General features: G+C 45.4%; 1 protein-coding gene across 2 annotated transcripts in view; it reads right to left on the minus strand.

The window, feature by feature from the left end:
• Positions 1-25,729, minus strand: part of ILVBL (ilvB acetolactate synthase like) — a 54,122-nt gene that overhangs the window by 26,347 nt on the left and 2,046 nt on the right. The window contains exons 1-3 of one of the 2 annotated variants that reach the window (XM_066606753.1): positions 21,802-21,882; positions 15,606-15,730; positions 2,939-3,140 (exon numbers count right to left, since the gene is read on the minus strand). In XM_066606753.1, the coding sequence (XP_066462850.1) occupies positions 2,939-3,140; positions 15,606-15,722 (319 nt within the window). In that variant the 5' untranslated portion in view covers positions 15,723-15,730; positions 21,802-21,882. Of the gene's footprint in view, positions 1-2,938; positions 3,141-15,605; positions 15,731-21,801; positions 21,883-25,729 lie in introns of those variants that run through there. The other variant, XM_066606754.1, reaches the window with a different exon arrangement.

Below are 25,729 nucleotides of genomic sequence, written 5' to 3' on the forward strand. Positions count from 1 at the left end.
AAAGAATGAAGCAAACACTAATGGAACCCCCTGCCTACAGTGAAGCATGGCGGTGGCTGGTGATGCTCTGGGGCTGCTTTTCCTCTTCTGGCACTGGAAACGTGCAGCGTGTGGAGGGCAAGATGGATTCAATCAAGCATCAGGAAATTCTAGGAGAAAACATTATACCTTCTGTGAGGCTTTGTTCCCACAAACAGATATACACTACGATGGGAGAGGTAAAACTGGTAAACAAATCAAACGTTCAGACGGCATGGGCCCTGGCGCATCTACGCCGAGGTTACCATGCCGTCGCCTCTTTTCCCTCCCGCCCACTCACAGGCTCAACTCTGCTCTCCTCCCCACTCGTTCTTTGCAATGGGAGGGGGCTGGACGAGGGTGGAGCTAAGCGCCCCATCCCACCTCCTCCCGATGCTGGCTGTAGACAAGGGGCGGGGAGGGGGCGGAGCCTAGCTACTGTAGTAGTCATTAAAAGTGACATTTGTGTTGAATTCGGAGAAACCACTTGTCATTAGCTACGTTGAGCTAATTATATTGTTCTCGTTTGATTGTTATTTTGCAAGCAGCTAAAGTTTGTAAGATTGGCAAATAAACCTAATTTACAATGGGGGTTGAATCACTTCGCTTGCAAATGTATTCATCCCGTTTTGATAAGAATACACCCAAGGATACAACTTCTTGCATATTGTCTGCAAAGTGCATTATTAATTGTGCAGTTGGATTACCATTGAGCTTTCAACAGGTGTTCATATCTGACAACACTTTAAAGCGTTCTCCTTTGTATACTGCAATATTGAGAACTCTGACCGCCCTTCCCTTATCAGCTTGTCGTTTGATAACACGCGCATTAATTAGATGTCGTAAGGCTTTTCTTGTAAAAGTTAAATTAATGTACAAGTGGAAGGCGTGAGCTGATTGTAGAACAGTAAAAGTCACGTTCCACTAGTTCTTGACATTTACTGAGAGCGTATGACAGTCCAAAAAGCAAAGTTCTCTCCATAAAGTTGCTGGCAGTGTTCACATTCGCCGGGTTAGATTCTGCCTTTACATTGATATACTTCATATAAACCAACTTCATCATGGAGCAGGAGATTAGGTACATGATTTCCAGTTTCAAGAATTCGGGACAAGTTCTGCAGGTTATCATTAACCACTTCAGTACGCATGTTTTAGTTGACGCATTTTTAGTCAGTGGATGCTGACTGTCCCAAAGGAGGAAGTTATTAGTTGCAGTAGATTTATGAAAAATATCCATGCTCATTCTTCCAGCTGGGTCCAGTGCGATTGTAAAATCAAGGAAAGTTATAGTAATTTCATGAACATCAAATGTGAATTTCATGCCTATGTAATTGTTTATCCATGAAGGCATGGAACATGATGACATCCCCATCCCAACTGATGAGGATGTCAAAGTAAACAATGTCTGTTGTACATGACCAATTTCTCCCACCACCTTAGGAACAAGTTAGCACAGGTAGGCGCGCAAACCGTCCCCATGGCGGTGCCACGTGTTTGCAAGAAGAAAGGTCCCATTGCATAGAAAATAGTTGTGAGTCAAGAGATAATGAGTTTTCTGGGCATCTACTCCACTAAGCACATAATATTGAGTACCCTGTGTATACAAGAAATACTTTACTGCTTCAATGCATAGGTCATGTCTAATATTAGTATATAGACTCTCAATGTCCCCACTTGCCTGTGTTTTCTACCCATGCATTGTTTTTTGCCTTACGGGTATATATGGAGTTGGTTAAAATATAAAAAGGGATTGTATAAATTTGGCCATAAAATAAAATTTAAATGGTTGTACAGTGAGGTAACTGATGTGCAATAAGTGGAGGCACACAAGAAGTGGTCATTGTCCATCTGTACGGATTTTATGGAGTGCCGTAATAAAGTCTGAAATTTTTTTTTTTACCATAAGGACGCTAGCTTTACTTTTTTTTTCAAAATCAAAACTTGAAGAGAAGTGACACCATGGATATCTGGCTAAGGCTTTTCCCATAATGTGTGCTTTTGGCAATGCCAAACATGCAAATTAATATGGATGGGGGGGGGGGTACCATCATCACATAAAATTAGGTTTTGCAGACTTCACTTCTGAGTGGAGTCTGGCCATGACACGCTTGATCATTATATAATCCAGCAAAGGAAGGATTTCTTTATTCCATTGACCTTCTGGTTCAATCGATTGAGGCACCTACGGTGTCATGAACCATGTTACATAGGCAGACAGAAGTCTGGGTCTCAGGATCGCACTAGTAGGGGTAGAAGAGTCCATCATCAGACAAAGAAATAGTTGTGTTTTTTACAACATGAATGTAGTTAAAGAGGTTGCAGTCATACTTGAGCTCCATATTAAAAATGGCACATGGTGGGTGGGAGGGCCTGTTACAAATTTTGCATTGGAGCCCAGGGGCTTTGAGTTATACTATGTTTAGTCAAACAATATTTAAATCAGTAAAGGAACGCCTCGCCCATTGTGTGCATGCAAGTACGATGTGAGGTTCCCCTATTGACTTGCTGTAAGCCACAATGGAGGATCGCTACATCCCTGAAGTGAAGCAAGGCATTTTGAGTAAAAAAAAGGCTCGCACCCGCATGGAAATTGCATGTTGGCAAGCATGATATTGGGCTGAGCTTCAAGGCCCGCTCTCGCCCGTGTGAAATTAGCCTAAAGCAGATTTCCAATATTAGAAAAACATGGCCGCTTTCTTTCAAAAACAGCACCACACTAGTACACGACTAGTATCAGACATTGCAACTTAGAAGTGTTTATGTGAATAGAGCCTAGCTGCAATACCCGAAAGATGGTTAATGCTGTTTTTGGAAAAAAGGTTCAGCACTTTTCTAATTCTGTACCACCCATTGCAGATGGAAGGTAAGGAAATCCATGCTGGGGCAATCAGTCTTATTATTTGAGCAGTACGCACCCTACCTGAAAGTCTGGCTACTGCATCAGCAGCAAATACGGCCGTAACTTCATGCCTCGTATCCACCACTCGTATTCCCAGTTTTTCACTTGCAACCAAGATGGGCGAGATATGGCCGCCGACTAGGGTGAAGACAAATTTTACACCGTGGGACTGAAGAACTTGAGCCACCAGCTCTCCTCCATGACAGGGACTTCGACTTTCCACCTTGAAATAAAATTATACCATATCATTAGATATACAGGGTGTCTCAAAAGTGTGGAAACACCCATACAGAATGGAAATGATTTGGCAGATGATGATCCAATTTTACATACTAGTTGCAGGAGAAGAGATAAACCCATTAAGCCAAGTTACCAAGATGACGGCCATTTTGAATCCATCTTGGATTCAACTCTAATTTTTCCAATGAGATGGTAGATGTGTCATATTAATCTAGCAGAGAATTTCACCAGAAAAACAACAGAGTGTAACATTTTTTTTTTGTAAACTCTTTTTTATTTGCATTTTCATAGATTACATACATGGGTGTACATTTCTACTTCCTCTGTCTTTGCGGTAACAACTTATACAAAAAGAGTTTCTCTAATAAACTTGTTTTCGTACAAAGAAAAGGTTTTTTATGCGTATTCTATTTTGTATTCTTACTGATAATTCAGATTTATCTCATTCCCATGTGTAATCTTTTCCTTTTTCTTTATTGTCTCCTCTCTCTCGTCTTATAGCTTTTATCAAAAAAACATTTAAACATTAAAATATTGAACTGAAATATTGAACTGTTGGGACACGTTGACGGTGTCCAATTTTCCGTGACGTTTATCCTTCTTTAATCTAGATCTTTTGTGATCGGCTTCTCTCATGACATCTCTAATACTCCTAATCTGTTCATATCTTTCTAGCTGTAATACCAAGTAGTGTTAGTGAATTGCATCATGCATTCCTTGATTTCGTTGGGGGGGGGGGGGGGGGGTCGAGGAATTTCTCGATGAATTCCCTCCATTTCTCAAAAACGTTTTGGCTTGAGATTCCACCTTGCGTTCTATTTCAGTTCTTTCCATTTTAAGGAGGTGTTTTACTTGCTGTATGACCTCTCCTACTCCCGGTGGGTCGCTTTGTAGCCAATTATTGAGTAAGCATCTTTTGCTAATCAGAAGTATGGTGTGGGTTATTGTAGTTTTTTTTGTCTGGTTTGGTATTATATGTAGTACTAGCTTACCTGTCGCGCGTTGCTGCGAAGACAGACATACATTCGTTTTTATATATCTAGGGAAGGAAGGAAGGAAGGAAGGACGGACGGACATTCATATATATATATATATATTATATATATATATATAGACATCAGGAAGTGAGAGAATTAGATTCCGTACGTAAAATTTGGATGCTAATTCTTTGGCGCTTAGAATTGAATAATCGAGTTGGGACCCTTGATCTTTTCATATTTATGACATAATCAATGGTCGTGCCAAATTTCAAGTGTCTATGACATTGGGAAGTGAGAAAATTAGATTCCGTACGTAAAATTTATACGCTAATTCCTTGGCGCTTAGAATTGAATAATTGAGTTGGGACCCATTAGCTTTTCCTATTTATGACATAATCAATGCTCGTGCCAAATTTCAAGTTTTTAGGACATTGGGAAGTGAGAAAATTAGATCCCGTATGTAAAATTTATACGCTAATTCTTTTGCGCTTAGAATTGAATAATCGGGTTGGGACCCTTAAACTTTTCCTATTTATGACATAATCAATGGTCGTGCCAAATTTCAAGTTTCTGTGACATTGGGAAGTGAGAGAATTACATTCCGTACGTAAAATTTGGACGCTAATTCTTTGGTGCTTAAAATTGAATAAATTGGGTTGGGACTCATTACCTTTTCCTATTTATGATATAATCAATGCTCGTGCCAAATTTCACGTTTCTATAACATTGGGAAGTGAGAAAATTAGATTCCGTACGTAAAATTTGGACGCTAACTCTTTGGCGCTTAGAATTGAATAATCGGTTTGGGACTTATTACCTTTTCCTATTTATAACATAATCATGGCTCATGCCAAATTTCAAGTTTCTATGACATTGGGAAGTGAGAAAGACACGGATTACTTACCGGTAGTCCCTTTTCCAGGAGTCATCACGACGGCCCCATTACATATGGAGGTTGCCCTCTGACCCAGGTAGGGACAGGAAGAGTTTAAAAGCACCTCCCTTTCCACCCGTGCTTCAGTGACTTATAAATCATTACGGTGGACAATGTTTACTAAACCAAATTTTACCTTTATTCGGTCATATTTACATTTAAAGAACATAAATTATTCTTAAAGGGGAGGGAACTATGGGCCGTCGTGATGACTCCTGGAAAAGGGACTACCGGTAAGTAATCCGTGTCTTTCCAGAGCGTCATCCCGACGGCCCCATTACATATGGAGTATACCAAATTATACGTGGCCCTAGGGTGGGACCACTGCCTGAAGGACTTTACGTCCGTAACTCAGGTCTTTGTCCGACTGGACGTTAACCCTGTAATGTCGGGTAAATGTATGTATACTCGACCAGGTCGCCGCCTTGCAGATCTGCTCGGCAGACGCCTGGCCTTTTTCTGCCCAAGAGGAGGAAAGAGAGCGAGTGGAGTGAGCTCTAATTTTTCCCGGAGGGTCGAGACCCCTGGCTTTATATGCCTCTTGGATGGCGGTCTTGATCCACCTCGCGATGGTGCTCTTAGTTGCCGTCTTTCCTTTTGCCAGCCCCTGAAATTGAATGAAGAGGTTATTATTTTTACGGAAAGAGCGGGTGGCCTCTAGGTACACTAGAACAGCTCTCCTAACGTCTAGGTTATGAAATTCTCTCTCTTTCTCGTTACGGGGATTTTGACAGAAGGAGGGCAGAGTGATCGTCTGCTCCCTATGAAATTTTGACACTACCTTCGGAAGGAAGGCTGGGTCTAGTTTGAAGGTAATCCTGTCGTCTTGTATTACCATGTATGGTTCAATACAATGTAATGCTTGCAATTCCCCTATTCTCCGAGCCGATGTTATGGCAACTAAAAGGGTAACTTTTAGTGTGAGCATCCTCAAGGGGAGTTGTGAGAGGGGTTCGAAGGGGGATTGGCAAAAGCTAGTTAAGACTATATTTAGGTCCCAGGTAGGAAAGGTTTCTCTAACAAAGGGTCGAAGCCGTTCTGCCCCTTTGAGAAACCTACGCACCCAGCGGTGTTCTGCCAAGGGAAAATCTAGATAGGACCCTAGTGCTGCTGTATGGACTTTAAGGGTTCTAGGACTAAGGCCTTTTTCTAGGCCTGCCTGCAAAAATTCCAGGATTACGGGAATGTCAATTCCTGGGATTTTCCCTGGCTCTATTTTACAGAACTCTGTGAATTTTTTCCATATCCTATCGTAGATAGCTATCGTGATAGGTTTACGGCTTTTTGTTAGGGTAGTAATTACATTATGGGAGAGTCCCTTCCCACGCAGTATCATGCTTTCAGCATCCATGCTGCTAGCTTCAATTTCTCGACCCCTGGGTATGTTAGTGGGCCCTGGAGGAGAAGATCTTCTACGGCTGGTAGTAGGAATGGACCCCGGATCGCCAAGGCTTTTAGCAGGGGATACCAGGGCCTTTTGTCCCACATAGGGGCAACTAGTATGACTGACGCCCGGCTGGTTTGGATTTTCCTGAGGGTGCGGGGGATCAGTGGGAAGGGAGGAAAGGCGTAGGCTAGGTCCATGTCCCAGCTTTGGGACAGGGCGTCTACCCCGCGTGGATTGTCTCTGGGGTTCAGCGAGTAACTCTGGGGGCCCGATCCTTTATGGAGGCTTCTAGCCTGTTTAGCCAGAGCGTCATGGATCTAGCCACTGAGGTTGAGGCTATGTTAGCCTCGATGGTGAGGGATGTTGCCTCCCAGGCTTTCTTCATTAATCCGTCGATTTTTTTATCCATCGGATCGGATAGCTGGGAGGTGTCCTCGAAGGGCAAGAGGGTCTTCTTGGCCACTTTTGCGATCTGGATGTCCACCTTGGGGGTTTCCCTGTACAGGCGGACGTCCTCGGTAGCGAATGCGAGCCGGTTTCGGATCTCTTTTGGAACAGTGATCCTTTTTTCCGGTTCCTGCCATTCATCTGTGATCACTTGTTGCAGCGTCTGGTTGACTGGGAACATGATCTTTCTTCTAGATCGGAGGCCGCCAAACATCTCATCCTGGATTGTTCTCGGCGGGTTATCTTCCTCAATTTGCATTGTTTCCCTCACCGCCTTGATGAGGTGCGCAATGTCGCTTGATGAGAAGTAATATTTCTTCTCGTCTTCTATGGGAACCGGTGGGTCCTCTAATTCCCCTTCGGATAGGAGCTCCAGCGATTCACCGGAGATCGAACTCGCCGACTCGGTCTGTCTAGGTCTTTTAGGGACCCGTGACGGACCTGGCTGGGCCTGGGGAAGGGACGCCATGGAAGCCTGCAGCTCTTCCCTTATCATGCAGCGGATATCGGATTTGAATGCTGCTTTCTCCTCTGCGAGAATTTTCCCCGTGCATCTGTGAAGGCAGAGCAATTCACTGTTATAGCAGTGCAAGCGTTGGATTCAGGAGCATTACTTGCGGTAATACACTCACTCCTCGCATAGGGGTTTTTTATAGCTCTCCTCGAGCCTTTTGTTGCAGAGGACGCATTTTTTCGATTTTTTCCTCGGGTCCATTTTCTTTGGACCCTCCTTATCCATCTACCCATGAAAGTGGGGGAGAGGGGAGACAAGAAAGGGAACATATATGCATCCGCTGTACAAGTGACCATTTGCGCATGTTTTGGCGTATAGCCTACTTACAGTTGGTAGGGTGTCAATCTCTCCCTCACGTGCTGAGCTGTCGCGGGTAGACATACTCACATACACTTGTCTGGCAGTCAGCAGGAACCTCCATGGAGTTTAGCCTGCTTTTATGGGGAGGATTTTCGAATTTGGCGCCATTTCCGGGTTTTCGCCGGTAGCCACGCCCCCTACGTTGTGCGCGTGACGTCACCACGCCGGATGACGTCACCGCTATGCGCCCGAGGTCCAGGGAGGCCGCCGCTGCCGTTCCCCTGCCAGGAGGAACTATCCCATCACAGCAGCGGCGGCCCGAACATGCGATCCGCGCGAGGGAGACCAGCGCTACTAGGCGACTGACGGCTCCGTCGGCGGCGCAGGTCGGGGATGCAGGGACTCTTGAGTGTGCGGCCCCGACCTCTACCCCTCCAGGGGGGCCGCACAGCGTGCGGTAAGTATTTCTTTGCGGTAAGTCTTCTTGCCTCCGCAGCTTCCTATCTCCTGCAGCTCTGGAGCTGCTCCTCTGTCCCACCGTAGGGACAGGAAGACACTGAAGCACGGGTGGAAAGGGAGGTGCTTTTAAACTCTTCCTGTCCCTACCTGGGTCAGAGGGCAACCTCCATATGTAATGGGGCCGTCGGGATGACGCTCTGGAAAATTAGATTCCGTACGTAAAATTTGGACGCTAATTCTTTTGCGCTTAGAAGTGAATAAATCGAGTTGGGACCCATTAGCTTTTCCTATTTATGACATAATCAATGCTCGTGCCAAATTTCATGTTTCTACGACATCGCGAAGTGAAAGAATTAGTAGCAGTGATGGAGATCAAACGATCTACGTGGGGGGGCGTAACTGTCGACGACGCTCGCACGGGCGCCATTTATCGTAGGATAGTTGTACTATGCCTATAATCTTCCCAGGAGTGTACTCAACAACTTCCCAAAGTTTCATGGCGATCTGATGAATGGTGTAGTAGCACATAAAGGACAGACGGACATACATTCAATTTTATATATATAGATGAATGTTTGTGGTGTAAGTTGTAGAGGTTGGGGTTGCCCGCCTACTTCTTGTATCAGTTTTTGGATCTCTGCCCAGAATGTTTTAATTTTTGGGCAGTTCCAAATGCCATGCAGGAAGTTAGACTTGGGTGCCGCACATCTCGGGCACGCCTGTAGTCTCGGCGGACCGTTGGAGTTTTGGGGTTTGTCAAATCCGTATATTGCCCTGTGTATTATTTTGAAATAGGTTTCCCTCCACCTTTCGTTTAGTATCGCTTTTCTTACCGAGTTCCAGCCTTCAACTATTCCTTCTTGTAAGTCAGGGTCTTGTAATTCACGGGTCCATGATTTAAATATGCTCGAGCTCTTGTCTTTCCCCCCTACTTCCCTGATCCTAGCGTATCTTGTAGAAATTGAGTTTCTATAGGCATGGTTGTTGGCAAGAGTGTCTATGGGGTTAGTAGTTGCCTCTTTTGAGGCATCAGTTAGTCTATTTCGTAGAAAATTTTTCACTTGTGCATATGGAAGGAAGTGGGATGACGGTAGGTTATATTCCTCACTCAGTTCCTTGAAGTTTTTATACCTTGGGGTGTCCAGGTGCATAAGATGCTGGGTATTTAGGATACAGTTGTGTTGCCACATTTTGAACATTTTATTTTCCCTGCCTTCTTTAAATTCGGGGTTCCTCCATAATTCCATGTGCTTGGATATTTTAAATGGCAAGTCAAATAGTTTACGGGTTATCTTCCACGCTGCTATGGTGTCTTTGGCCATGACCGAATGTTTGCTTTCTATTGGGAGTTTGGAGAAGCTGGCATGTAAAAGTGCATTTAGGCTCCATGGGGCGAATAGCTCTGGTTCAAGGTCGTAGTTGGAGAAGTTGCTAGTTCCCAATCCAGGGACTGTCTCATAATGCTTGCTATATTATATAGTTTAATGTCGGGGAAGTTTAAGCCTCCCTCACTTTTAGGGAGCATCAATTTTTTAAGTGCGATGCGTGGTCTTTTTCTTGACCACAGAAAAGTCGTGAACGCTTTATGGAGTTTTTCCAGGTCTCGTCTTTGTAGTAGGAGGGGAATTGTTTGTAATGGGTATAACATTCTTGGGAAGCTTATCATTTTGATTAGATGGGATCTGCCTAATAGGGAAAGTGGTAAGTTGCTCCATTTGTCTAGTTCCTTAACTATTTTGGCTATCAGAGGAGGATAGTTTAATGAGTATATGGATTCTGGTCTTTTTCCTATATGTATCCCAAGTATTTGATACTATTTTTGACTATCTTTACTGGGCAGTCTTTGAAGGTTGAGTCTGTTAGTTTGCCTCGTGGTGAGATATCTATCTCGCATTTTGTGGTGTTGGCTTTGAACGCTGATTTTTCCTCAAATGTTTTCAGTATGCTAAAGACTTTATGTAGGTCTGTATGTGGACGCCCTAGCGCTATCAGTATGTCGTCAGCGAATAGCATGGTTTTGATTGTTTTGTTCCCGATTTTGATCCCTTCAATCTCTATGGAGCTTTCTAAGGTTCTTGCTAGGGGCCCTATTGCTAAATTGAATAGGAGTGGGGATAAGGGGCACCCTTGTCTGGTGCCTTTCTGTAGAGGGAATTTTTGTGATAAGAAACCTGGTGTGTATACTCGTGCTTGTGGTGTGGAATATAGGTTCCATAGGTATGTGCAGAAGGGGCCCCCAAACTTCATTTTGTCCATTACTGCCTTTAGCCAAGGCCATAGGACGTTATCAAAAGCCTTCTCTGCATCTATTGCCAAGAAGGCTGGTGAGGGATGGAGCAGAGGGTGTATTTTAATTTCGTCTAGTATTGTCAGTATTTTTCGTATATTGGTGATGGCTGATCGTCCTTTTGTGAAGCCTGCTTGTAGCGGGGAGATTAATTGGGGCATAAGTCCGGCCAAGCGGTCGGCCATGATTTTGGCCATCAACTTCAGGTCTGTATTGATTAGAGATATTGGTCTATATGATTTTACGTCTGTTGGGTCTTTTCCCGGTTTGGGTAGTAATTTGACATGTGCTGTATTCATCTCAGAAGGGATGGGGCTGTCTTTCGTGTATCCATTGAATAGAGATTCTAGTATTGGGGCAGTCTGGTCTTTTAGTACTTTGAAAAATTCACCTGTATAGCCGTCTGGGCCAGGGGCTTTGTTATTTCCCAATTTCAATATATTTTCTTTGATTTCTGCTATAGTTATGGGCGCGTTTAGTTCTGTTTTTTGGTCTTCTGACACTGTGGGCCAGTTTATGTTTATAAAATTGTCTAATTTTGGGTCCTTGTCTGTCTGTGTGTGGGAGTAGAGTTTGGAGTAAAAGTCAAAGAATAGTTGGTTAATTTTTTGTGGGTGGTTTTGTGTTTTCCCTAAATTGTCTTTTAGGCCCACTATATTGTTCCTATGAGACGGTCCCCTTGCCAGGTTAGCCATTATTTTCCCTGCTTTGTTTTCATATTTGAATAGCTTTGCTTCTTTCCGTGTGTATAGCATTTGTTCTCTTTTATGGAGCCATGTCTCATAGGATTCTTTTGCTGACTTCCATTTTTTTTTTGTTACTTTCATTTGGCTTCTCTTGAAATTGGGTGTATGTTTCCCGTAGTTGTTTATTTTGTCCTTGATTTTCTTTTTAAGAGAGATTACGTAAGTTATTATTCTGCCTCTTATTACTGCTTTGGCCGCATCCCACAACAGTTGGGGGTTGCTTGTATGTGGTTCATTATCGGACATATATTCCAGCCATCATCCTTTTAGTGAGGCACAAAAGGTTTCGTCTTCTATCAGAAGTGTTGTGAATCTCCATATATAGTCCGTTCCCCTTGGTGTTTGCTCGTTTAGGGACCATATCACAGGAGCGTGATCCGAAATTATCATTTCTCCTATGGTGATGTTAGATGTTCTAGAAACTAGATGGGGTGTTGTAAATACATAGTCTATTCTAGACCATGAAGTATGTGCATGTGAGAAGTGTGTATATTCGCGCCCCTCTGGATTAATTTCCCTCCATATATCTTTGAACCTAACGTTGTGCATAAAGTTCGTTAAATTGGTGTCTTGGTGTCTGTTACTATCTCCCTTGTTGTTCTGGCTGCGCCGGTCTTCTGACACTTTGTCGCGTTAAAGTCCCCTCCCACTACTTTATGGGGCTTTGTGTCTGTAAGTAGTCTGTCGGATAGTTTTGTTAGGAATTGTTTATTGTTTGAGTTCGGTCCGTACACACTGTAAACACTAAATCTCTCCGATCCTATTTTTATATGTAGGTTTACAATCCTTCCCTCTGTGTCGCTCCATTGTTCCTGCACCTCAAGGTTTAAGCCATTTCTAATAAGGATCAGCACCCCTGCTTTCGATTGCACTGATGGTGATCCATATACTTCCCCTATCCATAGCTTTCGCATATGGAAAAAAATCTTCTTTGGTTAAAGGGGTTGTCCCGCGGCAGCAAGTGGGTCTATACACTTCTGTATGGCCATATTAATGCACTTTGTAATGTACATTGTGCATTAATTATGAGCCATACAGAAGTTATAAGAAGTTTTTCACTTACCTGCTCCGTTGCTAGCGTCCTCGTTCCCATGGAGCCAACTAATTTTCGCCGTCTAATGGCCAAATTAGCCGCGCTTGCGCAGTCCGGGTCTTCTTCTGTTGGGGCTCCGTGTAGCTCCGCCCCGTCACGTGCCGATTCCAGCCAATCAGGAGGCTGGAATCGGCAATGGACCGCACAGAAGCCCTGCAGTCCACGGAGGGAGAAGATGCCGGCGGCCATCTTCAGCCGGTAAGTAAGAAGTCACCGGAGCGCGGGGATTCAGGTAAGCGCTGTGCGGATTTTTCTTTAGGTCCCTGCATCGGGGTTGTCTCGCGCCGAACGGGGGGGGGGGTTGAAAAAAAAAAAACCCGTTTCGGCGCGGGACAACCCCTTTAAGTGAGTTTATTGGAGTAGTGCTATATCTGTTTTAAGTCTTTTGAGATGTCGGAGAACTGCCGTTTGTTTGTGGGGCGATCTTAGACCCTTAACATTCCACGTTATAATTTTCATTTTTGTGTTGTTTTGTGCTTCTATCTAATTGTTACGTGGGCTGGTCTCACCTGGCTACGTCAACGAGTCCCCACTTATAAGAGTGCAACATTTTAACATAACTTTATTCATTTTCACATTAATAGTAGTTTTTCTTAATTACAGGCAATGTGAATGATAGAATCATCTCAAGCAGGACGTGTTGAGATAGTTCTTATGTCGGGTGAACAAAGCTCATGTCATGGCTGCAGATTTCAATCAATGTCACCCAACCAGACCTCCCATTACCCGCAGTGCGGCTGCCAAACTGTTTTCCAAATTCCGAGAAACAGGTTGTTATTACAAAATCTAGAAGACCAAAAAAAAGGTCACCGATAAAGCATCAGCAACTGCTGTTCTGGTCCTATTCAGCAAGAGACCACTACGTAGCACGATAGAGCCGGCTTTTAGGCATTTCGAGTTTAACCCTTTCCAATCCAATTTGTATCCTTGTTTTCCAATGGGGCTTACTCTTTTTCTACCGTCATACAACGGCGCTATATGCTGGCTAAAGCCAGTACTGCATGAGGTAACACGTTGGATAGGCTCCGACAGCAGAAAGGCTGGCAATATACAGTAAGAGAACCCTGACGGACGTCTTCCAACATCGGAGCTGTACAGCCTTAAATCATAATGTCTTCAGAGGTCAGAGTGGTTTGGAAAGGGTTAAAGTTGTTAACTTTGTAGAATCCATTTTTGATGGAAGGTTTTCCTGACAAGTTTTTTCTAAGCTGATCACAAGGTGTCCGGCTACTAGAGCCAACACTAATCAGCTGTAATCTCTGGGGAGCCCATCAGAAAGTGTGCGATTCTATTGTAGCCCCACAACAAGGGAAATGAATCACCACACAGTTTCAACTGAAATCAAAGGATTGTCTGTTTAATGTATGTACATACAGGTTCCTCCAGAACAAGAGGCCGTTCTAATGGAGTTGAATAAGAGATTTTACTGCTGACTCCCCATTAGAAGATCTGAAATGGGCTTTGTTAACCAGACAACCCCTCTAAGGCTGAAATCAAACATGCAGTTTTCAGGGAGGTTTTCACACAGTTCAAGTCAAAACCACCTTAAAAGGTGAAGGTTTGGCGAGTGCAGTTTTACAGCGTTTGCTGCGAGTTTTCCATTGCAGAATGCCTGCAGCACTTACACCATGAGTGAAGATGGCCCAAAGGTGTTCGCACATTGTGGAAATACTGTGTATTCCCCATAGCGGAATGGACGGCTGAAAATCAGCAAGACTTTCATGACAATAATCATGGCAGGCCTATGGAGAGTGCCAATTTGTTATGGTCGTTTTACGTAGGAGGACTGTCAAGTGCTTACTTGGTCAACAGTCAACCCAAAGATTAGATCCTGTGCTTTTACACAAGGGTGGTAATGACTCACTGAATGAGGCGGAGCGGGTTGGGGATCTTTCGGCTCCATTCAGAGTAAATGGGCAGTCGTTCATAGAAGAAACACTGCCTGATCGTCGTTTGTTTTTAATGCCTGTAAATAAAGGCCATTGTAGACGGGACGAATGTCGGGCAAACGATGTCCAACATTTGTCCCTGCACATACTAGCTCTTGTGTTGCTGCACGGGAGCTAGTATCGCTGGATCTCAGCAGGGCAGCTGGATGAGATTTCCTTACTCGCGTTCCCCCGCCCCTCTCCATTGACTGAACACAGCGGCCAATTAATACTGAACGGCTGCTATTTACACTGAACGATCAGCTCATCGTCCATCGTTCAAGATTTTATGCAGCATAAACGATGGACGATCGTTGATCGTTCAGTGTAAATAGCAGCCGTTCAGTACTGAACGTCCACTATGTTAAGTCAATGGAGTGGGGCGGGGGAGCAAGAGGAGAGAAATCTCCTGCAGCCTTCCTGCCACCCTGCTGGCCGCTCTGTGAGCGAGCCAGCGCTACTAGCTCCCGTGCAGCAGCACAGGAGCAAGGACACACAGGGAAGAGTGTTGGGATGCGTTTGCCCGACATTCCTCCTGTCTAAATGGACTCTAAGGGACAGACTATAAGTGAACAAATTATTGTTAGTCATTCAAACATTAGCTGTGTTTATGCAAAACAATTGGGGCTCACTTTTGCATGATCCAGCCATTAATTGAACGATAATTTTCCCATGCAAAAAGGGCCTTTAAGGCCCATTTACACACAAAGATAATCTTTCAAACAATTGAAAGCTTTAGCGATCTTTTGGCATAAAGTGTTAATAGACACTCATGTCCATTAACACTTTATCATCTTCATTTGCATGTAAATGGGCCTTCAAGAGAGGTTTGCAAAACCCAACATGTGACTAATCACACGCCCTGCTGTGCAAACAGCTGCACTGTTCTCATCGGGGTAGCCAGCAGAATACAATGTAATCTCCCAGCTTCCACAGAGAACACAGCATGCGATCTGTTGAGAGATACATGTGGCTGAATGATGGATTCGAAGTTCACCTTCAAATCATTGTTTAGATGAAAAGTGCACGATGCATGCGTTTACACACAACGATTATCGCACATTTTCGGTCGTTTGAACGAGTTTTGAGTGATAATCGTTATGTGAAAATGGGCCTTCAGCCATCAGGTAGCTATGAGCTGGACTTGTTTGTATGGTACATCTTTAGTACAGATGAAGATAAAAGGGATAATTTGGTAATATATGTTGCTCCCTGTGAATAGTGGATAATGTAATCTTACCTGAACACCCCTTTAAGTTGTGTCAACATGAACGAAGCAAAACATTCTGTAATATCGAGCTGTTTCCAAAGCAAGCAAGTCTTCCATTCGTATTGTTCCTGTGAGTAATGTAAAATGTTTCCATACGACTCACCTTATGAAAGAGCTGGTAGATGACACCCAGGCGGTACCCCAGCCACAGCAGCACGAAGGACACTAAAGCTCCAAGGGCAGCGCCCACAAGGTGTATGCACTCACAGCCGTCATCCATTGCAGAGGCTGAGGGGAAACCAAGAAGAAAGGAAAATATTACAGACGACACCAGAATCAAAAAGGTAGAAACATTTACTTTTTTTTCCCCCCCTTTTGGTGCAATTTTTGTAGATTTTTTTTTCTTTTTAAAGCCCAAACTGTAACGACGGGGCAAACTGGAGGTTTTTAAAGAGGGAGTTTCAAATTAGCGTCCAGTGCTGACAGCCATGATCCGTCGTCCTTCTCTTACCAGTCACGATTTAGAGGCAGAATAAGGCCATGCTTGCACGACCGTATATGTGAAGCCATGTGCGAGTCACGCAGGGTTTTACCGCTGTGGAGTCAATGTGGCCTACGACTGCGAATGGCAGTAATATTGCTCTGCACATGACAGGGTATCTCACGCAAGCCGTCATGCACAATCTTCCTGTTTTGCTTTTTGCTTAAACATCCCGCTGTCGCTTCACAACGGCGCATATCAATGACGCCCATATGCAATATAATTACGTATGGGTGGCGTTGATTACGCGTCCGTAAAGAACAATGGGCTCTCTCGTGCGTAATATGCAGCAAAATGGAACACTGTATTCTTTTTTTGCATTCGCATATTACGCAATACATACATGCAAATGTGGGCAAAACAGCGTAAGGCAATGTAACTGATTGCCCGTGAATTACCGCGTATCGCGCGCCCGTACATTGTGTAAACTTATGCTCCTGTGAGCCTGACCTAAGAGAGGCAGATGTACAACACCAGTCATATACGCCGTCATCAGATTATCTCAACTTGAGCTGTAGTCCACATTGGGGGCTATTCTCTTCTTCAGGCCCGGAAAAATGCAGACGAAGAACAGACCCCCTGAATAAATTCAGACCGCACACCAACTAAATTACAGACCCAGATTAGACTACTTAGAGAGTGCAGAGCCCCAATATACAGACCCCCTAAATAAAGTCAGACCCAGACCCCATATACCTGTGGTCGCAGTTGGCTCACACTCTCCTCCTCCTTACTGTTCACTCTCTTTGTCATGTAACCTTTCCCCACAACTTCCTTCTGCCGGCCTGGAAGGATTGCACAATGCAACTTTATCATATTTTTTTTCTGCAAATCACTGACAAACCCCACTGTGCTATTTCACGTCTTTGTGCCGAGGATCATGGCGGTTCACAGCGAAAACCACATTGTGCAATTTAGCAGGGCAAACTACGGTCCTGCCTGAAGTGAGGGAGGAAGAAGGAGGGTTCTGGGCAACTGAATGGGTTCGATTCCCTATCCTCCCGAGAGTCATACCTATGAGACTTATGTTGGCCTATCCCATTCCGTCCTCACGCACACGGGCGGATTTTTGCTGCGGATTCCAGGGCTGGTGTCCACCTCCGGGTTCCGCAGCAAATACCCTCCATAGCATGCTTTAGAAAAGTGATTATTCCTGACCGAGGAAAATCACAGAATGCTCTATTTTCCTGAGGTTGTCTGCACATACGGCTTCCATTGAAGTCAATGACATTGCGAATGGGCCGTGGATTCCACGAGAAAAGCACGAGTTCTTTCTTTTTTTTTTTTTAAAAAAAAGGTGTCTGACGACGAGCCGTGCAGGCCAGAGAAGCAGGAGAACGAGAGGTACGCAGGGTCGCTGGCCGCAGTCATTATAGAACACCCCCCTCCCGGTATATATGAGTGGTCTTGTGTTGCCTTAGTTATTCCTTTCTATCTGTAACTCCTGGCCCCTTTTTTCCCCAGATGGTCATGTGATCTCAATTCTCTACTTGGGGTTATGTATTCAGTTTTTAATCAATTTCTCAGTCTGTAAATGGGAAGATGAAACAATACCTCTGCAGCGCCACCTATTGGAAGGCAGTATTCCTGCAAATCAATGTCAGACTTCTTATACAAGCCTTATAACAATGACTGGGAATTGTGAGCCAAAGCCAGAATAACCATACACAGTCTGTGATGCTATTACATGGATGGACCTACCACAGAAACTGTCTACAGGTGGGCACAATATACCCCCATCACAGTTACTGATGATGATAACAGGCTACTGTCACACAGTTATAAGAGAGGAGTTTACAGCTCATCCTGACTGTATACTTGTGGCATGTAGCTTATTTAGATGAATATATGGTACTTGTAGGTTATCTGTCACCACTTTTTTAATATATACCATTCCCCGCCATCTTGCAGGCTATTGTAGTGTTTATACCAACTGAATAATATTATAAATATTTATGTTTTGGAGAAATAAAAAGAGTTTAAGAACTAAATATGTGGAGGGGGGGGGACGCATATGTATTGGTGAAACATTTGTGAAATTAATTTAAAAAGTAGTGACAGATAACCCACAAGAACCAAATATACTATAGAAAGTAATAATAATTTAAACTGTCCCCCCAGCAGGCGGAAATGGTATAGCCTCTAGCTAATGCTGTGACGATGCATCATTGAATTGATGTCAAAATGAAACCAAAATCTCTCACCAGGAACATGGCGCTTGACAAGTATCAGGAAGGAGGCTACACTACAGGGACATGGCTGCAATACACAGAAGAGGCCTCCAGAGTGTGGGGGGGCAGGGATAGAAAATGTATTTTCACCAGAGTAGCCCTTTAATTCCCAGTAATCATGGGTAGCTTTCATGATGCTCGCCATCTTTTGTAATCTTCAAAGACACTATACTGGCCAGCTGCACACGATTGGATTCTGCAATGCAAATCCTAAGTGGGTGTCTGCCTCCAGATTCCGCAGCAAATACCTTCCAATAACATGCTATGGAAAAGCGCTTTTTCCTGCACACGAGCGGAAACCAATTGCGATTTTCTGCTCGTGGGGGGAAAAAAAAAAAATCACAGCATGCTCTATTTTTGCACAGATTCAGCTTGGACGACTTCCATTGAAGTCAATGGAGGCCGTCCGATCTGCGCCTCTCTTGCATTTGACATTGCAGAAAGGTTGTGGATTCCGACCCCAAGAAAAGCAGGGGTTTAAAAAAAATCTGTACTGCACATGTCTGACAGCGAGCCATGCGAACCATCCACAGTACAGAAGAGAAGTAGTAATGACAGGTACGTGCGGACGCCGCTAGGCACGGGATCGGATTCTGCTGCGGTCTCCCGATGCGGAATCCGACCCCTTTATGTGCAGCCGGCCTAATTCTGCACTGAAATCCACAACTCCAACTGCGTAAGAGGCCTCATGTTTATGGGGATAGATCCGCAGCGGGTCACCCGCACACGTGATCCGCGCCCCATAGGGATCCATTGGACATCCGCAGGTAGTTAAATACCTGCGGATGTCATTTTCCTCTGAGGTGCGGATTGCGTGTGCTGGAAAACACCCGCAGCTGAATTCCTGCTCTCTGGCGCAGCAAAAAAAAGGCTGCACGGCACATGCACGTGGCACGCTGCTGGCGTGCCGAGCACATCCGTTGGGCCGAAAAAAGAAGATTCGCAGCATCCTGGACAGGTAAGTAAATATTCTTTTTAGGCCTCATGTCCGCGGGAAAGGTGGGACCCACTGCGGGATTTTCCATGAAGAATCCGCGGCGGGACTGATTTTCCCCGTGGACATGAGGCCTAAAGATCTATTACTGGGCTCTATTCCCATTTCAATCTTGAGGCTTCCATCAGAAATGACTGGCTACACTATATGGGCTCTATTGTGTGCAGCATTCCTCTACTAGGCCGGGTTCACAGAGGGCAGATTTGCCGCGGAAATTCCGTCCGACATTTCGCCGCAGCACATCCGCCTGCGGCCGCTAATCCCGGAATTAGCCAGCTATGTAAACGAGATTTCTCAGAAATCCCGTCCACACGGGACGGCGCATTCGTCGTGGCAAAGCCGGCGCTGCGGATTCGCCGGCCGCAGCATGCCCATTCTTTTGTTTTTCTGCTGCGGCCTCGCTCTTCTCTATGGGAGCGCCGGCTGCAACGGAAAAGCATGTGGCAAAGACGCTCCAAAGCCCATGGCTAGGTGCCGCGGGTTTTAAAGCAGCGCTTTCCCGGCGGAAATCTCGCAGTTTTTCGCTGCAGCCAAACCGCAAGATTTACACCGGGATTTCGCCGTGTGGGAACTCAGCCTTACTGTTGTTAATTTGCGGTTCTTTAGACAGATCAAAAACAAAAAACAGAAACGTGAACAAAGTCGTATCCGCCAGGTGAAAATCACAGCAGTGCCACATCCGTCATATCATGGCGGCCAGCGTCACATAAGGACAACACCTTGTACACAAGAATGCAAATTCTGTGTGTTTGTGTCATAGACAGATCCACGGTTCTGGCCCAATTCGAGTGATATTTTCCATGAGCGTTCTTCAGCACCGGGCGACAAATACTGGCGGAAATAAAAATCGAAACTTCACCAACTTCCCCTGTCATTTTTGTTGCCAATGGCAACCAATCACAGCGCAGCTTTCATTTCTTACACTGCTGAGGTAAGGTAAAAACTGTGCCAGTCCCATTGTAAAAAATGAGCGATGCGAGGCGGTCCGAGGAAACGCTGAAGGATCGGACATGCCGCGATTTTTTCCTGCGGCACTCTGTGGGAAAAAAGATAGAAAAAAAAACCCTCATGTGTCTGACGCCATTAAAAAGAATGCGGTTTATATTCATGCGAGATTTTTTGCGTCTCGCAACGCACAAATCTGCTGCTGCACGTTCTATTTGCCGCGGAAAAATGACGGATTTTCACTGTGGCTTTCGTTCTTTGCAAGGCATTGAGTCAATATGGACGAAAGCGTATTTTTTTCACGCAATTGCACATTGAAATCAACGCTGTGGAAAACATTTACTACAACAGAGAGTCAAAATATGCACCATCAGCGTTCCCCGGAGCCCAGTGGCCTATAGGAAGCACAGCGCCACCAATCAGCTGCTCCACTTCCACATCATGTGACCGGCGGTGCTGTACTTATTACAGGCCAACGAATGCCGGGGAGCGCTGACATCCGAAGACTTCGGAGGTGTGGGGGAAGGGGGGGTTGGGGTAGCGCCGGGTCTTCTGAAATTAGCTATATAAACGCATATACATGGAAGCAGAGATGATGCCACAGAAATTCCGCAGCATTTGCGCTACGTGGAAACAGACCCTTAAAGTGAAGGGCATTGAAACCTGTTCACACGTGGAGAAAAACCCCGCAAAAAAACAAAACACTGTGAACTTTCAGCTGTGACCGTAAGGCCGCTCTCACATTGGAGCTCTTTACTATGATTAGCTCGCCGTTTCGAACGCCATGCTAACCGCGGTACAACTCTCCCATTGATTTCAATGGGGCCTTGCAGACCTGCACTTGAAAAACGCTGTGCTGTCTATTCTATTTTTGTTCGTTTTCGCATTTTTTTTAACGCACCCCATCACATTAAAAAGCGCTGATGAACGCAGCAAGCTACCTTAGAAAACGCAGATCAAAATAGCGGAAAAACGGCACATTCGAAACGCAGCGTTTTACTGACACCATGTGCGAGTGGCTTAAGGCTGGCTTCTCCACGGTGTTGGCGTATTTATGCGCACATCTGGGCGATTGGGTGCTGCATTTTTGTGCGTATTTGACTATATTTTTCCACGTGCCTAACCCGCGTATTTTGGCGCTTAAAACGCGCAAGCATACCTCCGCTGATTTTAACTTGCAATTCAATATAATCCGTTAATATCTGCTATTTTCGTGCCCAATATGCACTAAAACGGGACACGCACCTCTGACGGAACCCACTGAAATCAATGGGATCAACTCACCGCGTTGTGCATGCGCAGATTTTACACGTGTAATGCGCAGCACCAATGCGTTCGTGTAAATAAGCCCTAAACCGCGGTGTGGTCGCAGATCCGCAATGTGTCCCCCACACATACAACCAGAATAGACGCGCGGACGCATAAGTACTTGGACCGTCTAATAATAATCAGCTCCAACTGACTGCAAAGTTTTCCTTGAACTTTTCTAGTCTGGCCGTCAAGTTGTGCAGAGAATGACCCCCACAGACATGGAGGGCGGAGAGCTCCGCACACACATGGCCTCATCCAGTAATGCTCCGTGTCAGCACACACGGGGACACAGGTCCCTCCACCCCCGGGCACCCAGCAGCAGGGACCCCGCTCCTACCTGCTCACTTCCTACCGGCCGCTCACTTCCTCCTGTCATTACCCAGAGATCCTCCGCGACAGCCGCTCACGTGACCTCCCCCTGCCCGGCGGCGATGGGGTTAAGCGGCACGTGACAGCAGGAGGAGTAGCGCGCGCCGGGACACTTTTCCCGCCCATCCTGTCATTCCTGTCAGCGCTGAAGGGGGGGGTTAACCCTTTAGTGACAAGGCCTAATTTGACGATTTATTGGGATTTTCATCCCCCCCCATTTTTGAAAAGCTTTGTTTTTCCCTCAACCTATGAGGGTACATTTTTGGGTACATAAAATGTATTGAAAAACTTTAATTTTTTTTTGTAGGCCTCACGCACACGAGTAGATTTTTTGCTGCGGATGCCTCCGGTTTCCGCAGCGATAACCCTCCATAGCTATGGAAAAAATGATTCTTCATGCACACAAGCAGAAAACCAATTGCGGTTTCCGCTCGCGGATGAAAAATCGCAGCATGCTCCATTTTCTTGCGGATTCAGCATGGACGTCTTCCGTTGAAGTCAATGGAAGCCGTATGCAATTAACATTGTAGAGTCCGCGGGAAAATCAAGAGTTTAAAAAAAAAGAATCAGTACTGCGCAATGCTAACGGCGAGCCGCGCGGACTATCTGCACTACGGATTCAGTAAGCAGGTACGCGCGGACGCCGCTGCCGCCAAAGCCGGATTCCTCTGCGGAATCCGCCCCGCCCGTGTGCAGGCGGCCTCAATCATACAGCATAAATGACATTTTTCTGCGGGTCGGTATGATTACGATACCAAAATTATTTTACATTTTTAGCTTTTCCACGGTAAAAACCTTTTTTTTTTAAATTATTACTTTTTACATCACTGCATTAAAAATCCCATAACGTTTATATTTTTTCAACGACGAAGCTCTGTGAGGGCCTGTTTATTGCGTGACAAGCCGAAGTTTTTATTGGTACCATATTGGGGCACATCCGACTTTGGAAGGTAAAATAATCAAAATAAGCATTTTGCCTCCGTTTTTAGTTTTACCACAAGAAAAAGTGCTGCATGCGGCGTTATTTCTCCTGGTATTTCTTGCCAGATTTGTATCAGAACCTCCGAACAGAGGTTACAGCAGATATTACAGCAGCGTTACAAATTTAGCTGCCCTGATCCTTGTTTTCTGGGTAACAGCCTATGGCCACTCTCTGTTGGGATCTATGGTGATGCTCTGACATTGGGCCAGTAGGCCCGTGGTTGGGCCAGAACACTCATCCGTAATACAGGCACAAAAATGTGCCCATATCGCGCTCATGTGAAAGCAACATATGGCTGAGGGTCTAGTTGGCTCGAAAGATTGTCATTAGAGATGAGCGAGTTCTTAACTGCAAACTTGTCAAAAGATCTCGCCAATTTCAATGGGATCCGATGACAATTAGAGATGAGCGAGTATACTCGCTAAAGGCAATTCCTCGAGCGAGCATTGCCTTTATCGAGTATCTCCTCCACTCGAGACGGAAGGTTCGGGTGCCGGCAGTGGGCAGGGAGCTGCAGGGAGGAACGGAGGGGAGATCTCTCTCTCCCTCTCTCCCCCCCCCCCCCCCCCCCCCGCTCCCTCCTGCTGACTGCCGCTACTCACCGCTCCCCCGCGCCGGCACCTGAACCTTCCGTCTCGAGCGGGCAGGTACTCGCTAAAGGCAATGCTCGCTCGAGGAATTGCCTTTAGCGAGTATACTCGCTCATCTCTAATTGTCATCGGATCCCATTGAAATTGGTGAGATCTTTTGACAAGTTTGCAGTTAAGAAGTCTTTGCTTTGCAGTGACTGATGCTATCTGTGTCGTATAATATTACTCATTAACCCTTTCCAATCCAATTTGTATTCTGGTTTTCCTAGGGGGCTTACTCTTTTTCTGCTGTTATACAACGGTGCTATATGCTGGCTTAAACCAGTACTGCATGAGGTGACATGTTAGACAGGCTCCGACAGCAGAGAGGCTGGCAATATACAGTAAGAGAACCCCGACGGACGTCTTCCAGCATCGGAGCTGTATAGCCTTAAGGCCTCATGTCCACTAGGAAATTTTGGCCCGCGCGGATTCTCCATGCAGAATCCCGCAGCGGGACCCTCCTTTCCCGGGGACATGGGGCCTGAAAATAGATTTTTCTTACCTGTCCAGACGCTGCGGGTTCCTGTCCGTCGCGGCCGGATCTTCTTTCTCTCTGCCCGGCGGATGCACTCGGCATGCCGGCAGCGTGCCGCGCACATGCGCCGTGCACTCTTTTTATTGTCTTTTTGAACTCCTGCTCTCCCACGCCGGAGAGAAGAAATTCAGCTGTATCGGCTTCCATAGGCTTCTGTGGAAGCCTGCGGGAGACCCGCAGACAATGGAGCATGCTGCGTTTTCTCTGACGTGCGGGAGAAAACACAAATCCATTAAAATGCCATCCGCGGGTGCAAATTACAATTTAATTGTCCACGGATGGCCAATGGATCCCTATGAGCAAAATTGAATGCGGAATCAGCAATTCGATTTTGCCAGTGGACATGAGGCCTAAATCATAATGTCTTCAGACGTCAGACAGTGGATTGGAAAGGGTTAACAGTCACACTGTCATTTGCGCTCAGAGGGTGGACTCTGACTGACTTTTATCCTCCATTCATGCTTTGTACTCGTTTATACAGGATTATACTGATGATCAGATAAGATTTCTACAGACGTTGATTAATACAACAGGACCTTTGCACCAATTCTCCCAGTAGGGTATGTCTAAAATGCAGTTCTACTCTAACCCCTTCAAGTGGTTTTCCAGGCAGCCTCCGTTGTCAGAGCCAAGATACATTGGGGGCAGAGCTTCTGTGTAGTGGTCATAGTAACATAGTATGTAAGGCCGAAAAAAGTGTGATTGTTCTCAGTAAGAGAAACCACGTAATCTTGTAGATATGATACCTTTTACCGGCTAACAAAAATACATGATGTTAAAGCTAGCTTTCAGACTTACTTAGAGTCCTTCATCAAGGCATAAAAAAGACATATGTCCATCCAATTCAGCCTATTATCCCCAAATGTTGATCCAGAAGAGGGAAAAAGAAAACCTAATGAGGTAGAAGGAGGCTTTTGGGGCCACCGAACTTCGATCGGGGAATTTAAATGCCGCTGTCAGAACTGATCATTTGAAGTTGGGGGATGGGATAAATGGGAAGCTGCAGGTGACAGCAGAAAGGACATTGGCCAAATCCGCCAGCCATCTAAGGATAGAGCATGTTGAATTCTGGAGTCCACAATGGTCTTGTCCCTTAACTCTTAAAACATATGCACAATGAGCCTGCATTTGTATGGGGTGGTGGGGGATCCATGAAGAGCAGCTGAAAGCTGAACACCATCCGAGGTGTATTGCCAACTTTATAGTTATCTGTTCCTTTGTTCAGTCTCCACGGGGTTGATACATGGGTGTTTCTTCAAGTTATCACCCTTTTGTTTATCTCGGGTCCTGTGTGTAGTGGCCCAGAATTTTGGGGTCCCCTCCAGTACTGAATGCACGTTATATGTATGTCTTGTGTCACTGTCATAAGTGTTGAATGAGTCAATGTTATGTGTATCGGTACCCGCAGGCATGGAACGGTTAACGTCTGGTAGTGTCTGGAAAATGTATTGTTTTGTCTAATCATGGATTGGTTGTTCTCCACGAGATGTGTTGTATGAGAGGTCCAGAAGTCAGTCAATAGTAAGGAGATGAAAGTGGAGAGGTCAAGAGGAGAGAGTGGAAAGTGGTTCTGAAGTTGAGTATGGAGATGGAGGAGAGATGGACCGCTGCTCCTGCCGGAGCGCAGCGATGCCAGAGTGCCTCCATATAAGGAAGTGTGGGAGTTCAGGACATGTCGAGTGCGCGTGGCTGTGAGAACGCAGGAGCCGCATGTACCTAGTCTGCAACAAACCACAAGGGAAGCAAG

Source organism: Eleutherodactylus coqui, chromosome 6, assembly GCF_035609145.1.
Source record: "Eleutherodactylus coqui strain aEleCoq1 chromosome 6, aEleCoq1.hap1, whole genome shotgun sequence".
Classification (NCBI taxonomy): Eukaryota; Metazoa; Chordata; class Amphibia; order Anura; family Eleutherodactylidae; genus Eleutherodactylus; species Eleutherodactylus coqui.